The 19,508-nt window shown below is 44.0% G+C and overlaps 1 protein-coding gene across 1 annotated transcript in view; it reads right to left on the bottom strand.

Annotated features, from left to right (window-relative positions):
• The window catches only part of VPS13A (vacuolar protein sorting 13 homolog A), a 192,671-nt gene that overhangs the window by 63,319 nt on the left and 109,844 nt on the right, over positions 1-19,508 (bottom strand). The window contains exons 32-39 of the mRNA XM_068236705.1: positions 16,572-16,739; positions 15,225-15,532; positions 12,260-12,407; positions 8,084-8,228; positions 4,245-4,375; positions 3,973-4,139; positions 2,079-2,302; positions 1,758-1,990 (exon numbers count right to left, since the gene is read on the bottom strand). Coding sequence (XP_068092806.1) covers positions 1,758-1,990; positions 2,079-2,302; positions 3,973-4,139; positions 4,245-4,375; positions 8,084-8,228; positions 12,260-12,407; positions 15,225-15,532; positions 16,572-16,739 — 1,524 coding nt within the window. The remainder of the gene's footprint in view (positions 1-1,757; positions 1,991-2,078; positions 2,303-3,972; positions 4,140-4,244; positions 4,376-8,083; positions 8,229-12,259; positions 12,408-15,224; positions 15,533-16,571; positions 16,740-19,508) is intronic.

Genomic DNA, 19,508 nt, shown 5'->3' with positions numbered 1-19,508 from the left:
AAAGACTATGTACCACCCTTTTTATTCAAAATAAAGATTATATTAAAAAGTAATGGCAGGAACAGTTGTGGGAGCAATTTACATCAGAATCAGATGTTTCCTCAACACCTGCGGCAGCACAGAGAATCAGATGTTTCCTCAACACCTGCGGCAGCACAGAGGGGGGAGGAGGAGTCAGACTCGAATGATGAGGAAGGTGTTACTTTGGAGGAGGCGGCGGCAGAAGAACAACCGCAGCAGGCGTTGCAGGGGGCTTGTGCTGCTCAACATTCCCGTGGTATTGTTCATGGCTGGGGGGAGGACTTACCTGACATCACTGAGGAAGAGCAAGAGGAGATGGATAGTAAGTCTGCATCCAACTTTGTGCAGATGGCGTCTTTCATGCTGTTCAGCCTCTTGAGGGACCCACGTATAAAAAAAACTCAAGGGGAATGAGCTGTACTGGGTGGCCACGCTAGTAGACCATCGGTATAGGCACAAAGTGGCGGCCATGCTACCAACTCACCTGAAGGCAGAAAGGATGCAGCACTTGCAGAGTAAGCTGGCAACTATGCTTTACAGTGCGTTTAAGGGTGATGTCACAGCACAACGGAATAAAGGTACCACTGCCAGTAATCCTTCTCCCATGTCCACGCAGGCAAGGACAGGACACTCCAGCGATCTCATGGTGATGTCGGACATGCGGACATTCTTTAGTCAAACGCCTCGCCTTAGCACTTCCGGATCCACCCTCCACCAATGCCTGGACCGGCAGTTAGCTGACTACCTGGCCTTAAGTGCGGATGTACACTGTGAGCAGCGATGAACCCTTGGACTACTGGGTGCGCAGGCTTGACCTGTGGCCAGAGCTGTCACAATTTGCCATCCAACTTCTGTCTTGCCCTGCCTCAAGCGTCCTGTCAGAAAGGACCTTCAGCGCAGCTGGAGGCATAGTCACTGAGAAGAGAAGTCGCCTAAGTCGCAAAAGTGTTCAGTACCTCACCTTTATCAAAATGAATGAGGCATGCATACCGGAGGGCTACTGCCCGCCCGAAGACTAAGTCAGTCCCCACACACAGCATCTCTGCCCGCAGGCCGCTTGCCTGCCTTCTCCGCCACCACTAACAGGGTCCAGGACTAAAGGCGTATGCCTGAATTTTTAAGGCCGCTGCTAGCAGCGGCCGCTATAATAGTTTTTCTGGTGCGTGTACATGCCTGCCTAATTTTTTTGCCTGCACTGCAGCAACAAAACAAAAGGCATGTACATGTGCCCATTCCCCTTCATGATCATTACCTTGCCATGGTGAAGGGGCTTGCGTATCACAATGATGCAATGACCACCGGCTATACGAGTGTCTCGGGGGGTGGCACACCAAAGATAGTAAGGTCGTTGCTTCATTGCAGACAGACCAAATTTGATCAGCTGGATAGTCACTGTTGTTCTATCATTGAGCTACCACAGCCCGGCGACAATATGGGCTTGAAAACCGCCACGCCCTGCACTCTGGCCATGGTGCGCACCAGTCCAGCACGGCCGTCACTACGCAAACAGCTGTTTGCGGTGCGTTACACGGTGAGTTTTTGTAGTTAAGTTACCAGTTATTTTCAGAATTCTGGCGTTATTTTAAGGATTGAAGAGTTAACTTTAGTGAATTGAGGCCAGTATCATTATGCGTAGGAGGAGGACGGGGGAAAAAAAAAAAAAGAGAGAGAGGACACTATAACAAAACAAATAGGTGAGTCAGCGGATAGGGTCCAAAAAGTACATAAGGACTTACCGTTGTGATCTTCCCCATCCTCTTCTCTGGAAGAAACGGACATGCCTGCATGTGGAGATCTCTCACTGCAGCAGTCATAACCTGTTGCTCTGGCCCATTTTTAATAGACAGCTCACATTGTGTTGTGATTACCAATGCTGGGGCATCTGCCCTAGACAAATCAGCCACAAAAACAAATTCTGGGTTCTTAACCACTACACTCATTTCCATTCGCGCAACCTGTTGTGCTGGTGCTGAAAGTATAAACAACACAAAATTCAACAATTAGCATAAGATTTCCTCTTCAAAGTTAACATTATATGAAACAAAAAGACACTCAACCTGCTTCTTTAACAGTTGTTGATGTCGGTTTGCGGCTCTTCTGTGCTGCAGAACTTTTCTCATAGGCTTTAAGAAATACATCTGCCACAGTTAGTAAGAACTCCATGCTGGTACACAGATAGATGTCTCTGACAATCACACCCATCACTGTGCCTTCTCTGCCTTGTCTATAGGACACATCGACCATGACCCCTTTTTCTTGTCCCTGTTTCATTTCCAGCATTCTAAAACACATGCAAGCAATGTATAAATCATATTGTGATCTTGTATGGATTATTTGAAGACATACCGATCAAACCTACCACTATCCGATTGGATGGCAGTTATACTGACAAATAGATCAAAAATAGCATTTTAGAAAGGTGTACAGTAATTGTCTTAATTTTTTATCAATACAAAGCATACACGTTGACTCACTATGGAACATACTTGCTCTTCTAGACACCAATCAGTACCCCTTATGTCTTATAACCTATCCTGAACAGGCAAGCTGTTAGAGGAGAAAAAGTATTTTAAGGTTGTACAGTTCCTCCATAAAGCTAAAAACATTTCAAAATACAACAGTCTGTATTTCTTTGCTCCTAGATTGCATACGTCAGTTGTATCTAACGTGAAAGCGAAAACGCAAATGCAACGCAGGGCTTGGAAGGTGATCCCAGCCCCACGGAATACATTGGCGCTTTATAAATAAATAATTATAATATGGTGGCACTATTTGTCAGTGGTCACTAACTGAATAAAACGGTTAACAGCTTTCTTTTATACAGTAGCTTGCTCACAAGTGTAAAGCTCTCAATACTCCTGAGACTCACTGCAAATATTTTCTCCTTCCTGGATCATTACAGCACCGACTGGGAACCAGTGGAGAAGAAGTACCTGCTGACATTTGAACTGGTCATGTGCTAGTTCAAAACTGAGCATGCCCAGTAAAAGGAAGTATACAAAGGAAAAACTGTATGCAAGTTTGTTTTACTGGGCTGGGCATGCATAGTTGTGAACTTGTGCATGCCCAATTCAAATGTGTTTCATTATTTGCAGAAGGTTGCTTCCACTCCATTGGATCCCAGTTGGAACAGAAAATAATCCTGGAAAGGGGGAATGGAGGAACTCAAGACTGCTATGGGATCTTCAGCTATTGGTGATCAACATTTTGCGTATGCTTTATGCTGGGAATACACAGGTCGATCCGGCGGCCGATTAGCCACGGAATCGACCCCAGCCGCGTCCTCGCGGATCGATTACCGCTCGTCCCCGCCGGCGCTTCCTTATCAGCGCTCGATTCCCTGCCATTGTCCGTCGGCGGAGATCGAGCGGGTGGGGGTCGAGCGGCTTGATTGGGCCAGCTGAATATTATCAGCTGGCCGGATCAGCTGGTCGATACACGGTACAGAAACGTACCGTGTATCCCCAGCAGTACATGTCACTTTTGTCAAAATTACTACAGATGGAGATTGATGCTACACAAAATCATTTACCAGCTTAAATATTGTTGAAAATTATCTTTGCATTTACATGTGCAGCCAACTAACAATTTATAAAGCTAACATTACACTTTTTTGCCTTGTAAATTTAATCTTGCCGTAGCAGTAATCAGTTGACCAGAGACTTTGTTAGTCATTTTAGCCTCGGGCTCTGTATCCACACAAAAAGAAAGCAAGCAAAAATATTTGCCATTAATCATTACAGTATACAGAACTGAACTAAGTCTCTCAACAAAAGAGAACTTTTAGCCAGTTATATATGAATTAAACACATGGACAAGTAAGAAAGTAAGTGAGTAAGGCTACCCAGGAAGGATTAAGAAATTACACAAATACTATATTTTAGCAATGTATATTGTGGATTCTGTGGTGTGCAGTTTTAACATAACATTAGCAGAAAGGTAGTACTATACCGTGGGGTAGCTTTCTGGACATTTTCCCGCTTATCATCTAACAAGCAATTTGAGAGTTTAACGGCTGCATTCATTGCTCCATCAGAGGACATTTTCACTGCAGTTGAAATGAGACCCAACTTGAACTCAGCAAGTTTAAGTACACTGTCTCGTTCATTAATCTTCGTCTACATAAAAGAAAAAAAAAATAATAAAGAATAGTTTATTCCATAATGGGTTCATTACATGGGTCACATATAAATGATACATCATTTTAACCACAGGAGCATTACCAGAGGGGAGTTTGGACTTGGGCTATATAAATTCAAGGTTAGAGAGTCAAACTTAAAATCCAGGTTCATTGTCGTTCTAACTTTAGTAAGGGTGTGTGTTTCCACCACAGCTGCAATCACCACAGTTGTGCCTAGAACAAAGAATAAAACAAAATCAGAGATTGAGGAAGCATATTGTCATAATAAAGTTTTAGTTAAAAAAAAAAAGTTAATTTTATATAGATAGAAGGATCACTTGACACCAAATTTGTATTATAAGAAAGAACAAATCAGTGATGCTAGACTGGTTGGTATGTGTCTGCAGTACTGATAAGGGAAGGTTACAGTGTATTTATTCAATGCATCATTTGTACTTTGAGATAAAGCGGTGTAAAGACTAAAAGGATAACTGTAACGAGAGGTATATTATATGGAGGCTGCCATATTTATTTTCTTTAAAGCAATACTAGTTGCCTGGCTATCCTGCTGATCCTTTGCCTCTAATACTTTTAGCCATAGAGCCTGAACATTATTGTCGGATCTGGCAAGATTATCACATGCTTGTTTCTGGTAGTGTATAGACACTACTGCAGCCAAATAGATGAGCAGGGCTGCCAGGCAACTGGTATGGTTTCAAAGGAAATAAATATGGCAACTTACATATTCTTCTTAGTACAGTTGTCCTTTAAAGGTGGCCATACAAACAACTTGGCGGCTGATCAACCATCCGATTCGATAATTATCAAATCAGATGAACATCGGTGCCGTCAACAGCATGCCCAATCGAAGATATGACCAATTTCGGCCCTTAATAGCTATACGGTAATTCAAATCTCATCTTCAGACTGCAGGCATAAAAATAACAATATTTGCTATTTTTGCTTTCTCTGCTTAAAGTAGTGATGTTACCAGGATTTCTACTTGTCTGTTCTTTTGCTCTATAATAAAGCTTGAACTCCCCATGGGCTGAACAGTAACTTTACATGGGGCCAATCAGATTCAAAAGCTGCTGATTGACACCTGATAGCCAACTAATTAATAGGCTGCCTGGTAATAACTTTAGATTTGCCCCACTCAAACTTCCGGATCTGGTTGGGGAATTCCGCCAACTGTAGAGCAACTGCTCAGAATAATCCACACTCATCCCCAGTCTAGACCACATTATTCCTTAACTCCTGGTCTTTGCCAAAGTGTTCATGCGCAAAGTTTAGACTTGGCATTGTGTTCTTTCTGGACAGTGAAGGTTTCCTACAGGCACACCCCCACTAATTCACTTTGATCCAGTAGTCTGCTCTTCTCGGACTAAGCTCACCAGTAACCTGGCCAAGCTGGCAGTAGTCAAATATAGTGAAATGACAATTGTAAATACAACAGGAGGTATTGGCAGCGCTTTCAGATACAGGTTGCACCAGAGTTGATCAGCTGCATAGATGTGCAGAGCCCAATACATGGACAGATTACACAACTTGCATTCAAATCAGATGCAGCAGAGGAGGATGTTAGCTTCGAAAACAGTTTGCATGCAGATTGTTAGGCAAATCTACTTATGGCTAGCTGCATCCATGTGTATCAGTTTGCATTCAGTTTATTTAGATTAAGGTTTGGTGCATAGTTTTGAATCGGATGTGTATTCAAGGTGTGTATTTGAGTCCCTGGGGGACGCCTCTGTTGGTTTCATTTCAAATGCAGCCTCATTAGACGCACTGCCAAGCCTTTCCCTGTTCTTTAGAAAATGTGTAGACCATTTAAGGCTAGCAGCCTTGGGTTCATACTTTGTTTTAACTGTCAGCTAGTGGTTAGGTCTCTTCCGTGAGAGGTGTCATCACCGTGGAGGAGTCTAGTACCTACCAATCTGTTTTGGAAGCCAACACCCTCTCTTGTGTAATCTGCCTATTGGGCTCTGCACATCTATGCAGCTGGTCAACTAGCGTGCAGCCTGTATTTGGGAGCGCTGCCAATATTTCCTGTTGTACAAAAATGTAAGTCCAGTTATGGCTAGCTGTATCCATGTGTATCAGTTTGCATTCAATTTACTTAGCTTTAGTGCATAGTTTTGCATCCGATTTGTATTCAAGGTCTGTATTTGAGTCCGTGGGGCGTAGCACACTTCTGTTGGTTTCATTACTGTTGCAGCCCAATTACGAGCGCTGCCAATCCTTTCCCTAATCTTTTCAAATACTTTCACAGACTCAAAGACATCTATAACCTTCATAAAGGGCTCAAGCTCTCTATATAGGCATGAAAATTTCACACATTTTACCGTGTTTAATACAAGTCATCCACAGTTAGCTGACAGAAGCTGTGTGGGCTATGAAAATCACATCTTTTCTCCTGCATGCGGGAACCGTATTTAAATGGAAACGAGCCAATTAATGGGCTATCCCATTTAATGTGAATCTGCATGCGGGGAAACCAGGTGCTATCCCTCAAGTGTGAACCCTACCATAGATCGCATTTATATTTAAGGTACACCAGGGCTGTGGAGTCGGTGTTGGGTACCCGGAGTTGGTGATTTCATAAACTGAGGAGTCGGGAGTCAGAAGTCGGATGATTTTGTACAAAACCCACAGCCCTGGTAAGTATTGGAGTTGGAAGATTTTTGTACTGACTCCACAGCCCTGAGATACACAATAGACTACTAAATATAAATGGTAAAACAACAAGGTCCAGAATCGTTTGGCACCATGAAGAGTGTTTATTGCCAACAAAACACAGTGTAGCTGATGTCCAGTGTCAATACAAATACATACAGTTGGTGTAAATGATACTTATCATTGATGGCATTGAAGGGGTGATTGCTGTGCAGTGGGCGCCATCGGGTGCACGGCCTGACGACCGTTTCGCCTTAAGCAAGCTTCCTCTGAGGCTCTATGTGCACCTAGAGCCTCAGAGGTGCACATAGAGCCTCAGAGGAAGCTTGCTTAACCTCCCTGGCGTTCTATTAAGATCGCTAGGGGGCAGCGGAGCGCTATTTTTTTAATATTTTTTTTTCAATCATGTAGCTAGCCTAGCGCTAGCTACATGATGCCCCCCTCCTTTCCGCATCCCTCCCACCGCCGCCGGCGCTGTTAGCCATAAGGAAATTCTGTTCTGAACGGGATTTCCTTTAGGGCTTCCCCCATCGCCATGGCGACGATCGTGATGACGTCATGGACGTCATCCGGAGTCCCGATCCACCCCTCATCGCTGCCTGGCACTGATTGGCCAGGCTGCGCAGGGGTCTCGGGAGGGGGGAGGAGGCCCTTACACGGCGGGTAGCGGCGCATCGGCGGCGATCGTCTACAACACGCAGCAAGCAAAGTGCTTGCTGCGTGTTTTTAAAAAAAAAAAATTATGAAAATCGGCCCAGCGGGGCCTGAGCGGTGCCCTCCGGCGGTAATGGACGTAATAAGTTGTCCATACCGCTAAGGAGGTTAAAGCGAAACGGTCGTCAGGCCGTGCACCCGATGGCGCCCACTGCACAGCAGACACCCCTTCAATGCCATCAATGATAAGTATCATTTACACCAACTGTATGTATTTGAATTGACACTGGACGTCAGCTACACTGTGTTTTGTTGACAATAAGCACTCTTCATAGTGCCAAGCGATTGTAGACCTTGTTGTTTTGCTTAGCATCCTGAACTGCATGAATTGAGCACATTAGAGTGCTATATCCATTTGGTGCGCTCACATTTCTCAGTTTTACGCATCACCACTGTTCCTGTGTGCCTGCCCATACCTTTTGTTGTGAAAAATATAAATGGTGCAGGATATTTTTTCATCCATATTAACATTTTTTTTTTTTTTTTCTTAGATCATTGGCAGAAAAATGAACAACATGGTATTTCACAACTGAGTTGTATACAAGTAAGAGGTACCTGAAGAGATGGGTAATGTACTATTGTCACTGCTGCTAGATGCCTCTGCCTCACTTTTCTCCTGGTCAGCTTTTTCAGCCGTTTCTCCTAGATTCTCATTTAATGTTCTAAGAATAACAGTCAAGTCCTCTTGTCCCAGATTAAGCTGCAGGGTAAACAGAAAAAAAATGTGTAAGCAAATGAGTGTAGCATATCTTGCCATAACTTGACATATTTTACTGTAACAAGGGCTCACAATGCTTCCAAAGAAAGGCCATATGCATTCAGATTCAGGTAATTATGTTCTCTGTATAGTAAAACTGATGAATTAGTTTAGCCAAAAATAAAAATGTCAGAGAGACATGGCCAGGACTTTGGTCCAGCAAAGTTGGGCGACTTTCTCATCACCTGGACCGACCTTAATTATGTACCTCGCCTAGTTCTTGTCTAGCACTTTGGATACCATGCATCTTAGACATATCCCTTCTGCTTCCAGGTTATGAGCTGTTCTGGATGTGCTGTCTAGCCTCTATGAGACTATAGACAAGCAGGGCTGCTGCTGCAGCCTTTCATCTGTGTGCTTTCAAGTTTACTATTCTGGCATGGTGTGTGGCTGCCAGTAGGAAGTGTCTCTCATAGAAATGAAACTGCATACAGTAGATAATAATGATGACTGGCTGCACAGTACACACAGATCACACAGGCACACTTGTCTGTTTCAGAGATTCTTTCTGCAGGAGCAGCCCATCCCATGTCATCAGCTCTGAGTATGCAAAGCAGGAAAGCTGAGCCAAGTGGGGGCAGGCTTGGGCTTGAAAAGACTCCACAGAAGACTGACTCAGTTATAATGATTCCAGGTCTAACCTAGACTGAATGCTCAGTCAGGGATTCTTATCACAGCTGAAAACAGATTAAGCAGAGAAGAATGAAACTAAAAGCAGGGTAGGCGTTTATGGTCATGTTCCCAGTGATACATGTAATAAAATACATTAGGGTGCTTCGTCTCTGGTTCTCTTTATATTCCATTGATCTCTTGATTTCTATACCTTACATTGTTTTCTGCACTAGTGCATATCCGCCTATCCCCCACATACATACCTATAAGCCCATTTTCCATGGTCTATTTATATGTCCTTCATAAATTATATATATATATATATATATATATATATATATATATATATATATATATATATATATATATATATATATATATATATATATATATATATATATACAGTGGAGGAAATAATTATTTGACCCCTCACTGATTTTGTAAGTTTGTCCAATGACAAAGAAATGAAAAGTCTCAGAACAGTATCATTTCAATGGTAGGTTTATTTTAACAGTGGCAGATAGCACATCAAAAGGAAAATCGAAAAAATAACCTTAAATAAAAGATAGCAACTGATTTGCATTTCATTGAGTGAAATAAGTTTTTGAACCCCTACCAACCATTAAGAGTTCTGGCTCCCACAGAGTGGTTAGACACTTCTACTCAATAAGTCCCCCTCATTAAGGACACCTGTCTTGACTAGTCACCTGTATAAAAGACACCTGTCCACAGAATCAATCAATCAAGCAGACTCCAAACTCTCCAACATGGGAAAGACCGAAGAGCTGTCCAAGGATGTCAGAGACAAAATTGTAGACCTGCACAAGGCTGGAATGGGCTACAAAACCATTAGCAAGAAGCTGGGAGAGAAGGTGACAACTGTTGGTGCGATTGTTCGAAAATGGAAGGAGCACAAAATGACCATCAATCGACCTCGCTCTGGGGCTCCACGCAAGATCTCACCTCGTGGGGTGTCAATGGTTCTGAGAAAGGTGAAAAAGCATCCTAGAACTACACGGGAGGAGTTAGTGAATGACCTCAAATTAGCAGGGACCACAGTCACCAAGAAAACCATTGGAAACACATTACACCGCAATGGATTAAAATCCTGCAGGGCTCGCAAGGTCCCCCTGCTCAAGAAGGCACATGTGCAGGCCCGTCTGAAGTCTGCCAATGAACACCTGAATGATTCTGTGAGTGACTGGGAGAAGGTGCTGTGGTCTGATGAGACCAAAATAGAGCTCTTTGGCATTAACTCAACTCGCTGTGTTTGGAGGAAGAAAAATGCTGCCTATGACCCCCAAAACACCGTCCCCACCGTCAAGCATGGGGGTGGAAACATTTTGCTTTTGGGGTGTTTTTCTGCTAAGGGCACAGGACAACTTAATCGCATTAATGGGAAAATGGACGGAGCCATGTATCGTGAAATCCTGAACGACAACCTCCTTCCCTCTGCCAGGAAACTGAAAATGGGTCGTGGATGGGTGTTCCAGCACGACAATGACCCAAAACATACAGCAAAGGCAACAAAGGAGTGGCTCAAGAAGAAGCACATTAAGGTCATGGAGTGGCCTAGTCAGTCTCCGGACCTTAATCCAATGGAAAACCTATGGAGGGAGCTCAAGCTCAGAGTTGCACAGAGACAGCCTCGAAACCTTAGGGATTTAGAGATGATCTGCAAAGAGGAGTGGACCAACATTCCTCCTAAAATGTGTGCAAACTTGGTCATCAATTACAAGAAACGTTTGACCTCTGTGCTTGCAAACAAGGGTTTTTCCACTAAGTATTAAAGAGACACTGAAGCGAGACTAAATCTCGCTTCAGGTCTTATATATAGCAGGGGCACGTGTGCCCCTGCTAAAACGCCGCTATCCCGCGGCTTAACGGGGGTCCCTTCACCCCCAACCCACCCCCCGCAAACCTGGGTCGGAAAAAGGTCGCTGGAGCTGATCTTCCTGGAGGCAGGGCTAACGGCTGCAGCCCTGCCTCCAGTCGCGTCTATCAGACGCGCATCGCCGCCTCTCCCCCGCCCCTCTCAGTGAAGGAAGACTGAGAGGGGCGGGGGAGAGGCGGAGGTACGCGTCTGACAGACGCGCATGGGGCAGGGCTGCGGCGGTTAGCCCTGCCCCAACCAGGAAGCGCTCCCCCGCTGCTCGGAGGGGGTTTGGGGGGACAGGGACCCCCGTTAAGCCGCGCTATAGCGGCGTTTTAGCAGGGGCACGCATGCCCCTGCTAGCTATGAGGTCTGAAGCGAGATCTATTCTCGCTTCAGACTCTCTTTAAGTCTTTTAGTGTTAGAGGGTTCAAAAACTTATTTCACTCAATGAAATGCAAATCAGTTGCTATCTTTTATTTAAGGTTATTTTTTTTCGATTTTCCTTTTGATGTGCTATCTGCCACTGTTAAAATAAACCTACCATTGAAATGATACTGTTCTGAGACTTTTCATTTCTTTGTCATTGGACAAACTTACAAAATCAGTGAGGGGTCAAATAATTATTTCCTCCACTGTATATATATATATATATATATATATATATATATATATATATATATATATATATATATATATAATCTCTAAGTGCCTCAACCTTCAAGCAAGAAGAAGTAGCGCCCTGCCCCCAGGGCCGGTCCAAGCAAGAACCCCTCCTGGGTCCCCCCATCTGCGCTCCCCTCTAGCTTAAGTTCAGCAGCAGCCGCCGCTATTAGTAAGAGGCAGTGGGCAGGGATGACTCACCGATTCCGCGTTCCAGCGTGCGTTCCATTGTCGTCACTTCCTGCAATGCCCCCTCCCCGCCGCTGTGCCCAATACTCCCTTTCTGCCCGCTACCCTCTTATGCGGCGTATGCTACGCCGCGGGTCCGCTAGCAATTCCTATATTTGTATAGTGCTTTTCTCCTGTCGGACTCAAAGCGCTTGCAAGGCAACCACTAGAGTGCACTCAGTAGGTAGTAGCAGTGTTAGGGAGTCTTGCCAAAAGAACTCCTTACTGAATAGGTCAATAATTGAGCTCCTTACTGAATAGGAACCCAGATCAGATACAGAGCCTTAACCATTACACGATCCAGCCACTTCCCATAAGTAAAGTTGTGAAGACAGTCATTAAGTAAATGCTGCCTCTAAAAACCGCAGGAGCAATGCTAAAATAGTTGTTTTTTTAACCAGGAAGAGGAAGTTCTGAATTTACGCATATGTCACCACAAATTGAAAACATGTGAGCTGAAAATAAGCTCATTTGTTTAGCCACAGGCACTGCATTGTGTTTTTCAAGATCCACTTTAAATTATTCAAAAACTTGTGAATTGAGAACTGCACTGACATACAAGTCTCGTGGTTTTCTACCATTGCTAAATGAAACTTACATTCATGGGTTTAAGACGTCCAATGATTTTAATATCAGGAATGTCATTATACCAGGCAGCTGCTAAATTGCGTTCTATGGTGATGTCCATATTTAATGGCTGCAGTATTTCTATTTCTGAGAGTAGTGAACCTTGTTCCAGCACTGTCCTGTAAAAGAAGTACAAAGTTACTTATTCTAATCTTTTCTTTTTAAATACTAACAGCTACCACATGGATTTCCACAGTACAGCCTGCAGATCCACCAACTGTAGTATATTTAGATTTTCTATCCTTAATTAAAAGCCATCAGTGGCAATTAAATAAAAATAAATAAATAACCTGTTGGTTTACCTTCCATTAACCGGTTAAAGCAACCCTGTAGTGAGAGAGAAATGGAGCATGTCATATTTCTTTTTTTTTTTTTTTTTTTAAGCAATGCCAATTACCTGGCGGCCCACTGATCCTGTAATACTTTAAGCCACAGGTCCAGAATTTGGATGCAGACCAGTTACGCTGACTTAAGGCCCTTTTCCACTAGCGCGTTTGCGCTAGCTGAATCGCAAAACCGCAAACCGCTAGCGATTTTACAATCGCTACGGTTTGCTTTTTAACATAGGAATCGCAGTAGGTCATTTCCACTACCGCGATTAGTTTTTTACTTGATCGCGATCGCGCCGCGGAGCGACTTTTGCCACGATTTTGCTATGCAGTGCATAGCATAGCAAAATCGCGTCCGCAAACGTCGGGAAAACGGCGGAATTGCGATTCAGCAATCGCTAGCGTTCCGCGCGAACGCTAGCGACTGCTAGTGGAAAAGGGCCCTCAGGGCCCTTTTCCACTAGAGCGATTGTGATTGCTGAATCGCAAAATCGCAAATCGCTAGTGATTTTTAAATCGCTAGAGTTGTTACTTTATCATAGAAATCACAAGAAGTATTTTCCACTACAGTGATTCGATTTGGAAATCGCTAATCGCAAATCGCAATCGCTTGCTGGAGCGATTTTTACAATGATAATGCAATGCAAATGAAAATCACAAATCGCATAACAGAATTAATGAAAAATCGCAATCGCTGGCGTTTGTGATTGCAATTGCTAGTGGAAAAGGGCCCTAAGTGTGAACACACTACTTGCAAGCTTGTTTGAGGTGTGATTCAAACACTGCTGCAGCCAGAAATATCAGTAGAACAGAGAACCAATTGCCATTGCTTAAAATAAAATAAATATGGCTCTAAACAGTCTCACTGCAGGATACCTTAAAATCCTAAACACACACACACACACACACACACACACACACACACACACACACACACACACACACACACACACACACACACACACACACACACACACAGGGATGAGCAGCACAAACCGAATTTGATGCAGTAAATTCGGTTTGTGCTGCTCATCCCTCGGCTTATATTATTTTCCCCTGTGAGCATGCATAACCACACCCATCTCTAGCACAGTTAATCATATAAATGAGCGGTACTCATAGTTCAGTTAGTAGCTAGTAGAAGGTGAGGTGTTTTTAATTTCATTTCTCCCATTTAGCTGACCCCTGGGCTTTTGGCATGGTTCCCACTAGAACGCTGATAAAAACTAGCATTTTTGCCTGGTTAGAGTAGGACTCACCAGATCGGGGACACTTTGGCGCAGTTGGTGAGCTTAAACGCGTTAAAGCGTAACCAAGAGCCCCTGTCACTTTTTTCCTGTTGTGTGCTGCAGCACACATATATATATATATATATATATATATATATATATATATATATATATATATATATATATATATATATATATATATATATATATATATATATATATATATGGCAGCTCTGCGTTGGGTCATATTGGATGGAGGAGTTTCCAAGCTTTGAAATGATCTTTGGACTTCATCCCACAAATGCTGAATAGGATTGAGGTCAGGGGACTGAACTGGCCATGGAAGCAGGTTAACCCCTTGAGCCCCAAAGGCTTATACCCCCCACGGTGACCAGGTCATTTATTTACAATTCGTGACTTCACAACTTTAACTGTTTATTGCTTGGTTATACAACTTAGCAACCAAATTAATTTTACCTCCTTTTCTCACAAATAGAGCTTTCTTTTGGTGGTATTTGATTGCTGCTGCTATTTTTTTTTTTTTTTTAATTTTAATCAAAAAGACCGAAATTTTGAAAAAAAAACAAAAAAACCTACAAATAAGTTAGTTGGCCTCCCCCTAAATTGGCCCTAGACTACAATACAAACACTACACAATACATACATACATAGACATATGCCTATGGTAGGGATTAGATTGTGAGCCCCTCCGAGGGACAGTTAAGTGACAAGACTATACTCTGTAGAGCTCTGCGTAAGACGTCAGCACTGCATAAGATGTCAGCACTATTTAAATAATTACCTAAAAAAAAAAAAACAGCCTGCCTGCTCGAGCTCCTGTCAATTCTCGTTCCTCGCGAGATGACGCTGAGGAACAAGAGAGCTGCAGACATACCGCTAATCTGCGGTAGGTGGCCCGCAGCTGGTTAAAATCTGTCTGATTTTGCTCAAATCAATTTTGAGACCCATCAAGCATCAAGATTCCTTATCGCTTGAAGTTTTTATTCTAAACCCCCACTCTCTAAACACCTGAGATACTGTTGGACAAAAACATTCTAAAAGTCATCATTTCAGAGGTGCTAGCACCAGCTCCTCTTGCACAGACGATCATCACTCATTCAAAGGCACTTAAATATTTTTTCTTACCAATTTTGACATCTTCTTTAATAACTATGTTGCCTGCACCTGATCGTTCCTTATATGAGCAACTCTGTGTTGTTACGTCACTGTTGGACTGGTTTACTTTCAAATGAGTGTCTCTAATGTTTTGGTCACTCAGCGTAATTATTGCGCGTTATGGAACACACAATGGCCTATTGTCCATAGCAATCATTTACGCAAGAAAATGTTAGTAATAAATGCATTTGTTACTGCTTACCTGTATAGTTTTAGGTCACTCAGTTTAACAGTCATGCAGTCAATCACTGGAGGAAGATTACTGCGGAGTTTGGGAGCTACCAAAGAGAACTGGTTCTTAACATTGATGTGACCCAAATCTGCCACCAGTACATTGGAAGATGTGGAAGACTGTGGTACAATCACAACAGGGGCCTTGATGTTGATATCCAAAGCAAGCCGGAAACTTTGCTGAGCGAGCTCCTTCACTCCGCTAGCTGCTTTTTCTGCAGCATGCACTGTGGCATCAGTTAATGCCTCTTTGGCTGCTTGGAAATTATTTATGAAGGCCTACAAACAAATAGAAGAATGCAATATAAAATCTGTTTAAATCCGCGTACTACAATTCAATCAGAATGAGTACTTTCATCCTCAGATTTTGTTTTACTTCTCTGAAGTCCAGAGCAGGTTTTCTGTGCACAGGACGCTAGTATTAAATAAAGCAGCACATCTAGAGTACATGGTAAGTATTCACCATGTAATATAAGCCTCATTAATGGGTTTAGTTTACACGCTTCCGGAATGCGGTAACTGAAATCTACGCAGTTTGCGGATGCTTATTTCTGCCAGGGTGTAAATTTCAATTACCACGTTGCATGGACTTTCCGCTTTCGCCACAGGCCCCTAGTTCTGCGTCACTATGACGGCAGAGCTCTGTGAGCCGGTCAGGAGCTGATTTCATTGGCTCCTGACCCCGTGATCACTGTGGGCCCCATGCAGTGATTAACCTCCTTGGTGGTGGTAATCACGAGTAAGGCTCTGGGTGGGACGAAAAAATCAAGGAGCGGTAACCCCGAGCATGACTCGTGGTAACCGCCGGAGGTATATGCAGAGCAATGCAGGCAGCGGGTATTTTTACTCACCTCCCAGGGGATACCGACCTCAGCCCCCATTCTTCTTCCTCATTTTCCTCTCCACAGAGGCTCTGCATCCCCCTGGTGAAAATCACTGTCTGTCGTCATGATGACAGACGGCAATCTCCCTACAGGGTTACAGCGCCACCTGGAGGATGGAGGGAAAAGTGCAGCACTGGATCCCAGGGAGGTAAGTGCTCTCTCTAGCAGCATGATTTTTTCCCAGTTTTAGGGTCTAAAAGCATGGAAATATATTGCACTGCTTTTAGAACCTAAAATCTGGAAAGAATCATAACGCCAGGGGGGGGTTAATCGGTAAGCCCTGTTTTTTGGTACCAGCAGTCTCTGATCTTGAAGGGGCAAGATATTGCAGATATGCAAGTGATTAGAGTCAATATGTTTTGTTATGTCTTGCTTTTAGTATAAAGGGTTAATATGCAATGTGCTAAAAATTTTAAAAAAAAAACTATATTTACCAATACTGCAGACACAAATTTGTTCACAAAGATGACTTGGATGCATCCAACTGTCAATGTGATGGAACTATCCACTATGTTCATATTGGTGTAGGCAGCACCCTCAGTTGCACCAACGTAGGAGACCATTTTAAAACTGAAGACCTCTTTTCCAATGATGTAAACAGCCTAAATCAAAAACACAATTATTTAGATAGAAAACACAAAAATTATTTTTAGCAAGGGACTGAGGTCCCTGTAACTGCTTTTTATAATATTGCTTAATTTTAAGAGCTTCGGAATATCAACAACAAAAATATTTCTTTAAAAAAAAAAAAAAAAAAAAAGGACCAGTAAAAAGTGATATTTCTACAATACAGGAGATAAATCTTTGTGTTTCAAAAAGTGTTTTTTAATGGAGTTTTAAGGTGGAACACAGCACTTAAACAGAGGAAAGGGAGAGACACATAGATGACATTTATTTTTCTTTAAACAATGCACATTTTCCTGGCTGTCCTGCTGATCCTCTGCCTCTAATACTTTTAGCCACAGACCCTGAACAAGCATGCAAATTACATGAAGTCTGATGGATTAGCCCCATGCTTGTTTCAGGTGTGTGATTCAGACACTATTGGTTTATTAATAACCAGCAGGACAGTCACACAACTGGTATTGGTTAAAAGGAAACAACCATGGCAACCTTCAATGTCTCTCACTTCAGGTTTCTTCTAAAAATTCTGCAGAACTAGAATCCCAGGTTAAAATCCTAGTCAGGACACTATCTGTAAGCAGTATGTATACTCTCCTCGTATATATGCGAGATTCCTCCAAAAAGTAAAAAAAAAAAAAAAAAAAAAAAAAAAAACTTTAAAGAGAAACTTCGACCAAGAATTGAACTTTATCCCAATCAGTAGCGGATACCCCCTTTTACATGAGAAATCTATTCCTTTTCACAAACAGTCCATCAGTGGGCACTGTATGGCTGATATTGTGGTGAAACCCCGCCCACAAAGAAATTATGAGTACATACTCTTGGCAGTTTCCTGTCTGTGAACCCTGTTGCATTGTGGGAAATAGCTGTTTACAGCTGTTTCCAACTGCCAAAACAGCAAGCAGCAGCTACATCACTTGCCAGCAGTAAAAATGTCACCATGTGATAAATGTCAGAATATAAATCAAGGATTCAAAATATTTTACAATGGGCAGACACTGACTACCGTATTTTTCGGACCATAAGACGCTCCGGACCATAAGACGCACCTAGGTTTAAAGGACAAAAACCAGGAAAAAAAATATATACGAAAACCTGGTGCATCCATGGTGCAGGGGCATCTTGTGGGTCTTCTTCCAACCTTAATTATTATGTCCCCCTTTTGTCCGTGATCCCTTTGTACTTTTAGTGTCTCCTTGCTGTCCTCTTCTACCCTGCTTGTGTCCTTCTCTGTCCCCATATGTGCTCCCTGTGTCCTTATCCTTTCCCCGTGTCATTATCTCTGCCCCCTGTGTCATATGTGCTCCATGTGTCCTTATATGTGCCTGATGTGCATCATCTCTGCCCCTGTGTCCATATAGCTGCCCCAGTTGTCCACATAGCTGCCCTAGGTGTCCATTTAGCTGCCCCAGTTGTCCATTTAGCTGCCCCAGGTGTCCATTTAGCTGCCCCAGGTGTCCATTTAGCTGCCCCAGGTGTCCATTTAGCTGCCCCAGGTGTCCATTTAGCTGCCCCAGGTGTCCATTTAGCTGCCCCAGGTGTCCATTTAGCTGCCCCAGGTGTCCATTTAGCTGCCCCAGGTGTCCATTTAGCTGCCCCAGGTGTCCATTTAGCTGCCCCAGGTGTCCATTTAGCTGCCCCAGGTGTCCATTTAGCTGCCCCAGGTGTCTATTTAGCCGCCCCAGGTGTCCATTTAGCTGCCCCAGGTGTCCATAGAGCTGCCCCCAGTTTCCATAGAGCTGACCCCCAGTGTCCATAGAGCTGCCCCCAGTGTCCATAGAGCTGCCCCCGGTGTCCATAGAGCTGCCCCCGGTGTCCATAGAGCTGCCCCCGGTGTCCATAGAGCTGTCCCCGGTGTCCATAGAGCTGTCCCCGGTGTCCATAGAGCTGTCCCCGGTGTCCATAGAGCTGTCCCCGGTGTCCATAGAGCTGTCCCCGGTGTCCATAGAGCTGTCCCCGGTGTCCATAGAGCTGTCCCCGGTGTCCATAGAGCTGTCCCCGGTGTCCATAGAGCTGCCCCTGGTGTCCACAGAGCTGCCCCCGGTGCGCATAGAGCTGCCCCCGGTGTCCTCATGTCGGCTTCCTCGAGCGCTGTCCCTAATTCCCTCTGTCCCGTCTGGTTCTGTGAAGTGTGAGGCTTACCCCATAACGCCGATATGAGTATCGGTAATCCTCGTTGTAAAGCCGCTGAAGAGCTCACGCTCGCAGTCAAAGTACCGGTAATTCATTCTTCACTTCCGCATACGTCACTAATGCGGAAGTGAAGAGGGAATTACCGGTACTTTGACTGCGAGCGCGAGCTCTTCAGCGGCTTTACAACGAGGATTACCGATACTCATATCGGCGTTATGGGGTAAGCCTCACACTTCACAGAGCCAGACGGGACAGAGGGGATTAGGGACAGCGCTCGAGGAAGCCGACATATGGACACCGGGGGCAGCTCTGTGGACACCGGGGGCAGCTCTATGGACACCGGGGGCAGCTCTATGGACACCGGGGGCAGCTCTATGGACACCGGGGGCAGCTCTATGGACACCGGGGGCAGAAATACTGTATCTGCATAAACAGCCTGGAGGAGCCAGGGGAAAGCAAACTAAATGCCTGGGGACATTGCCGACAAGCAGATCGGAATGTTCCACTACCACTTCTTTAGGGGAGGCAGGTCTGTTTGGGCACATTCGGACCATTAGACGCACCAATATTTTCCCCCTCTCTTTGGGAGAAAAAAAGTGCGTCTTATGGTCCGA

Source organism: Hyperolius riggenbachi, chromosome 1 (genome assembly GCF_040937935.1).
Source record: "Hyperolius riggenbachi isolate aHypRig1 chromosome 1, aHypRig1.pri, whole genome shotgun sequence".
Taxonomy (NCBI): domain Eukaryota; kingdom Metazoa; phylum Chordata; class Amphibia; order Anura; family Hyperoliidae; genus Hyperolius; species Hyperolius riggenbachi.
Note: the sequence above shows the minus strand (reverse complement) of the source record. Positions and strands in the feature narration are given on the sequence as shown.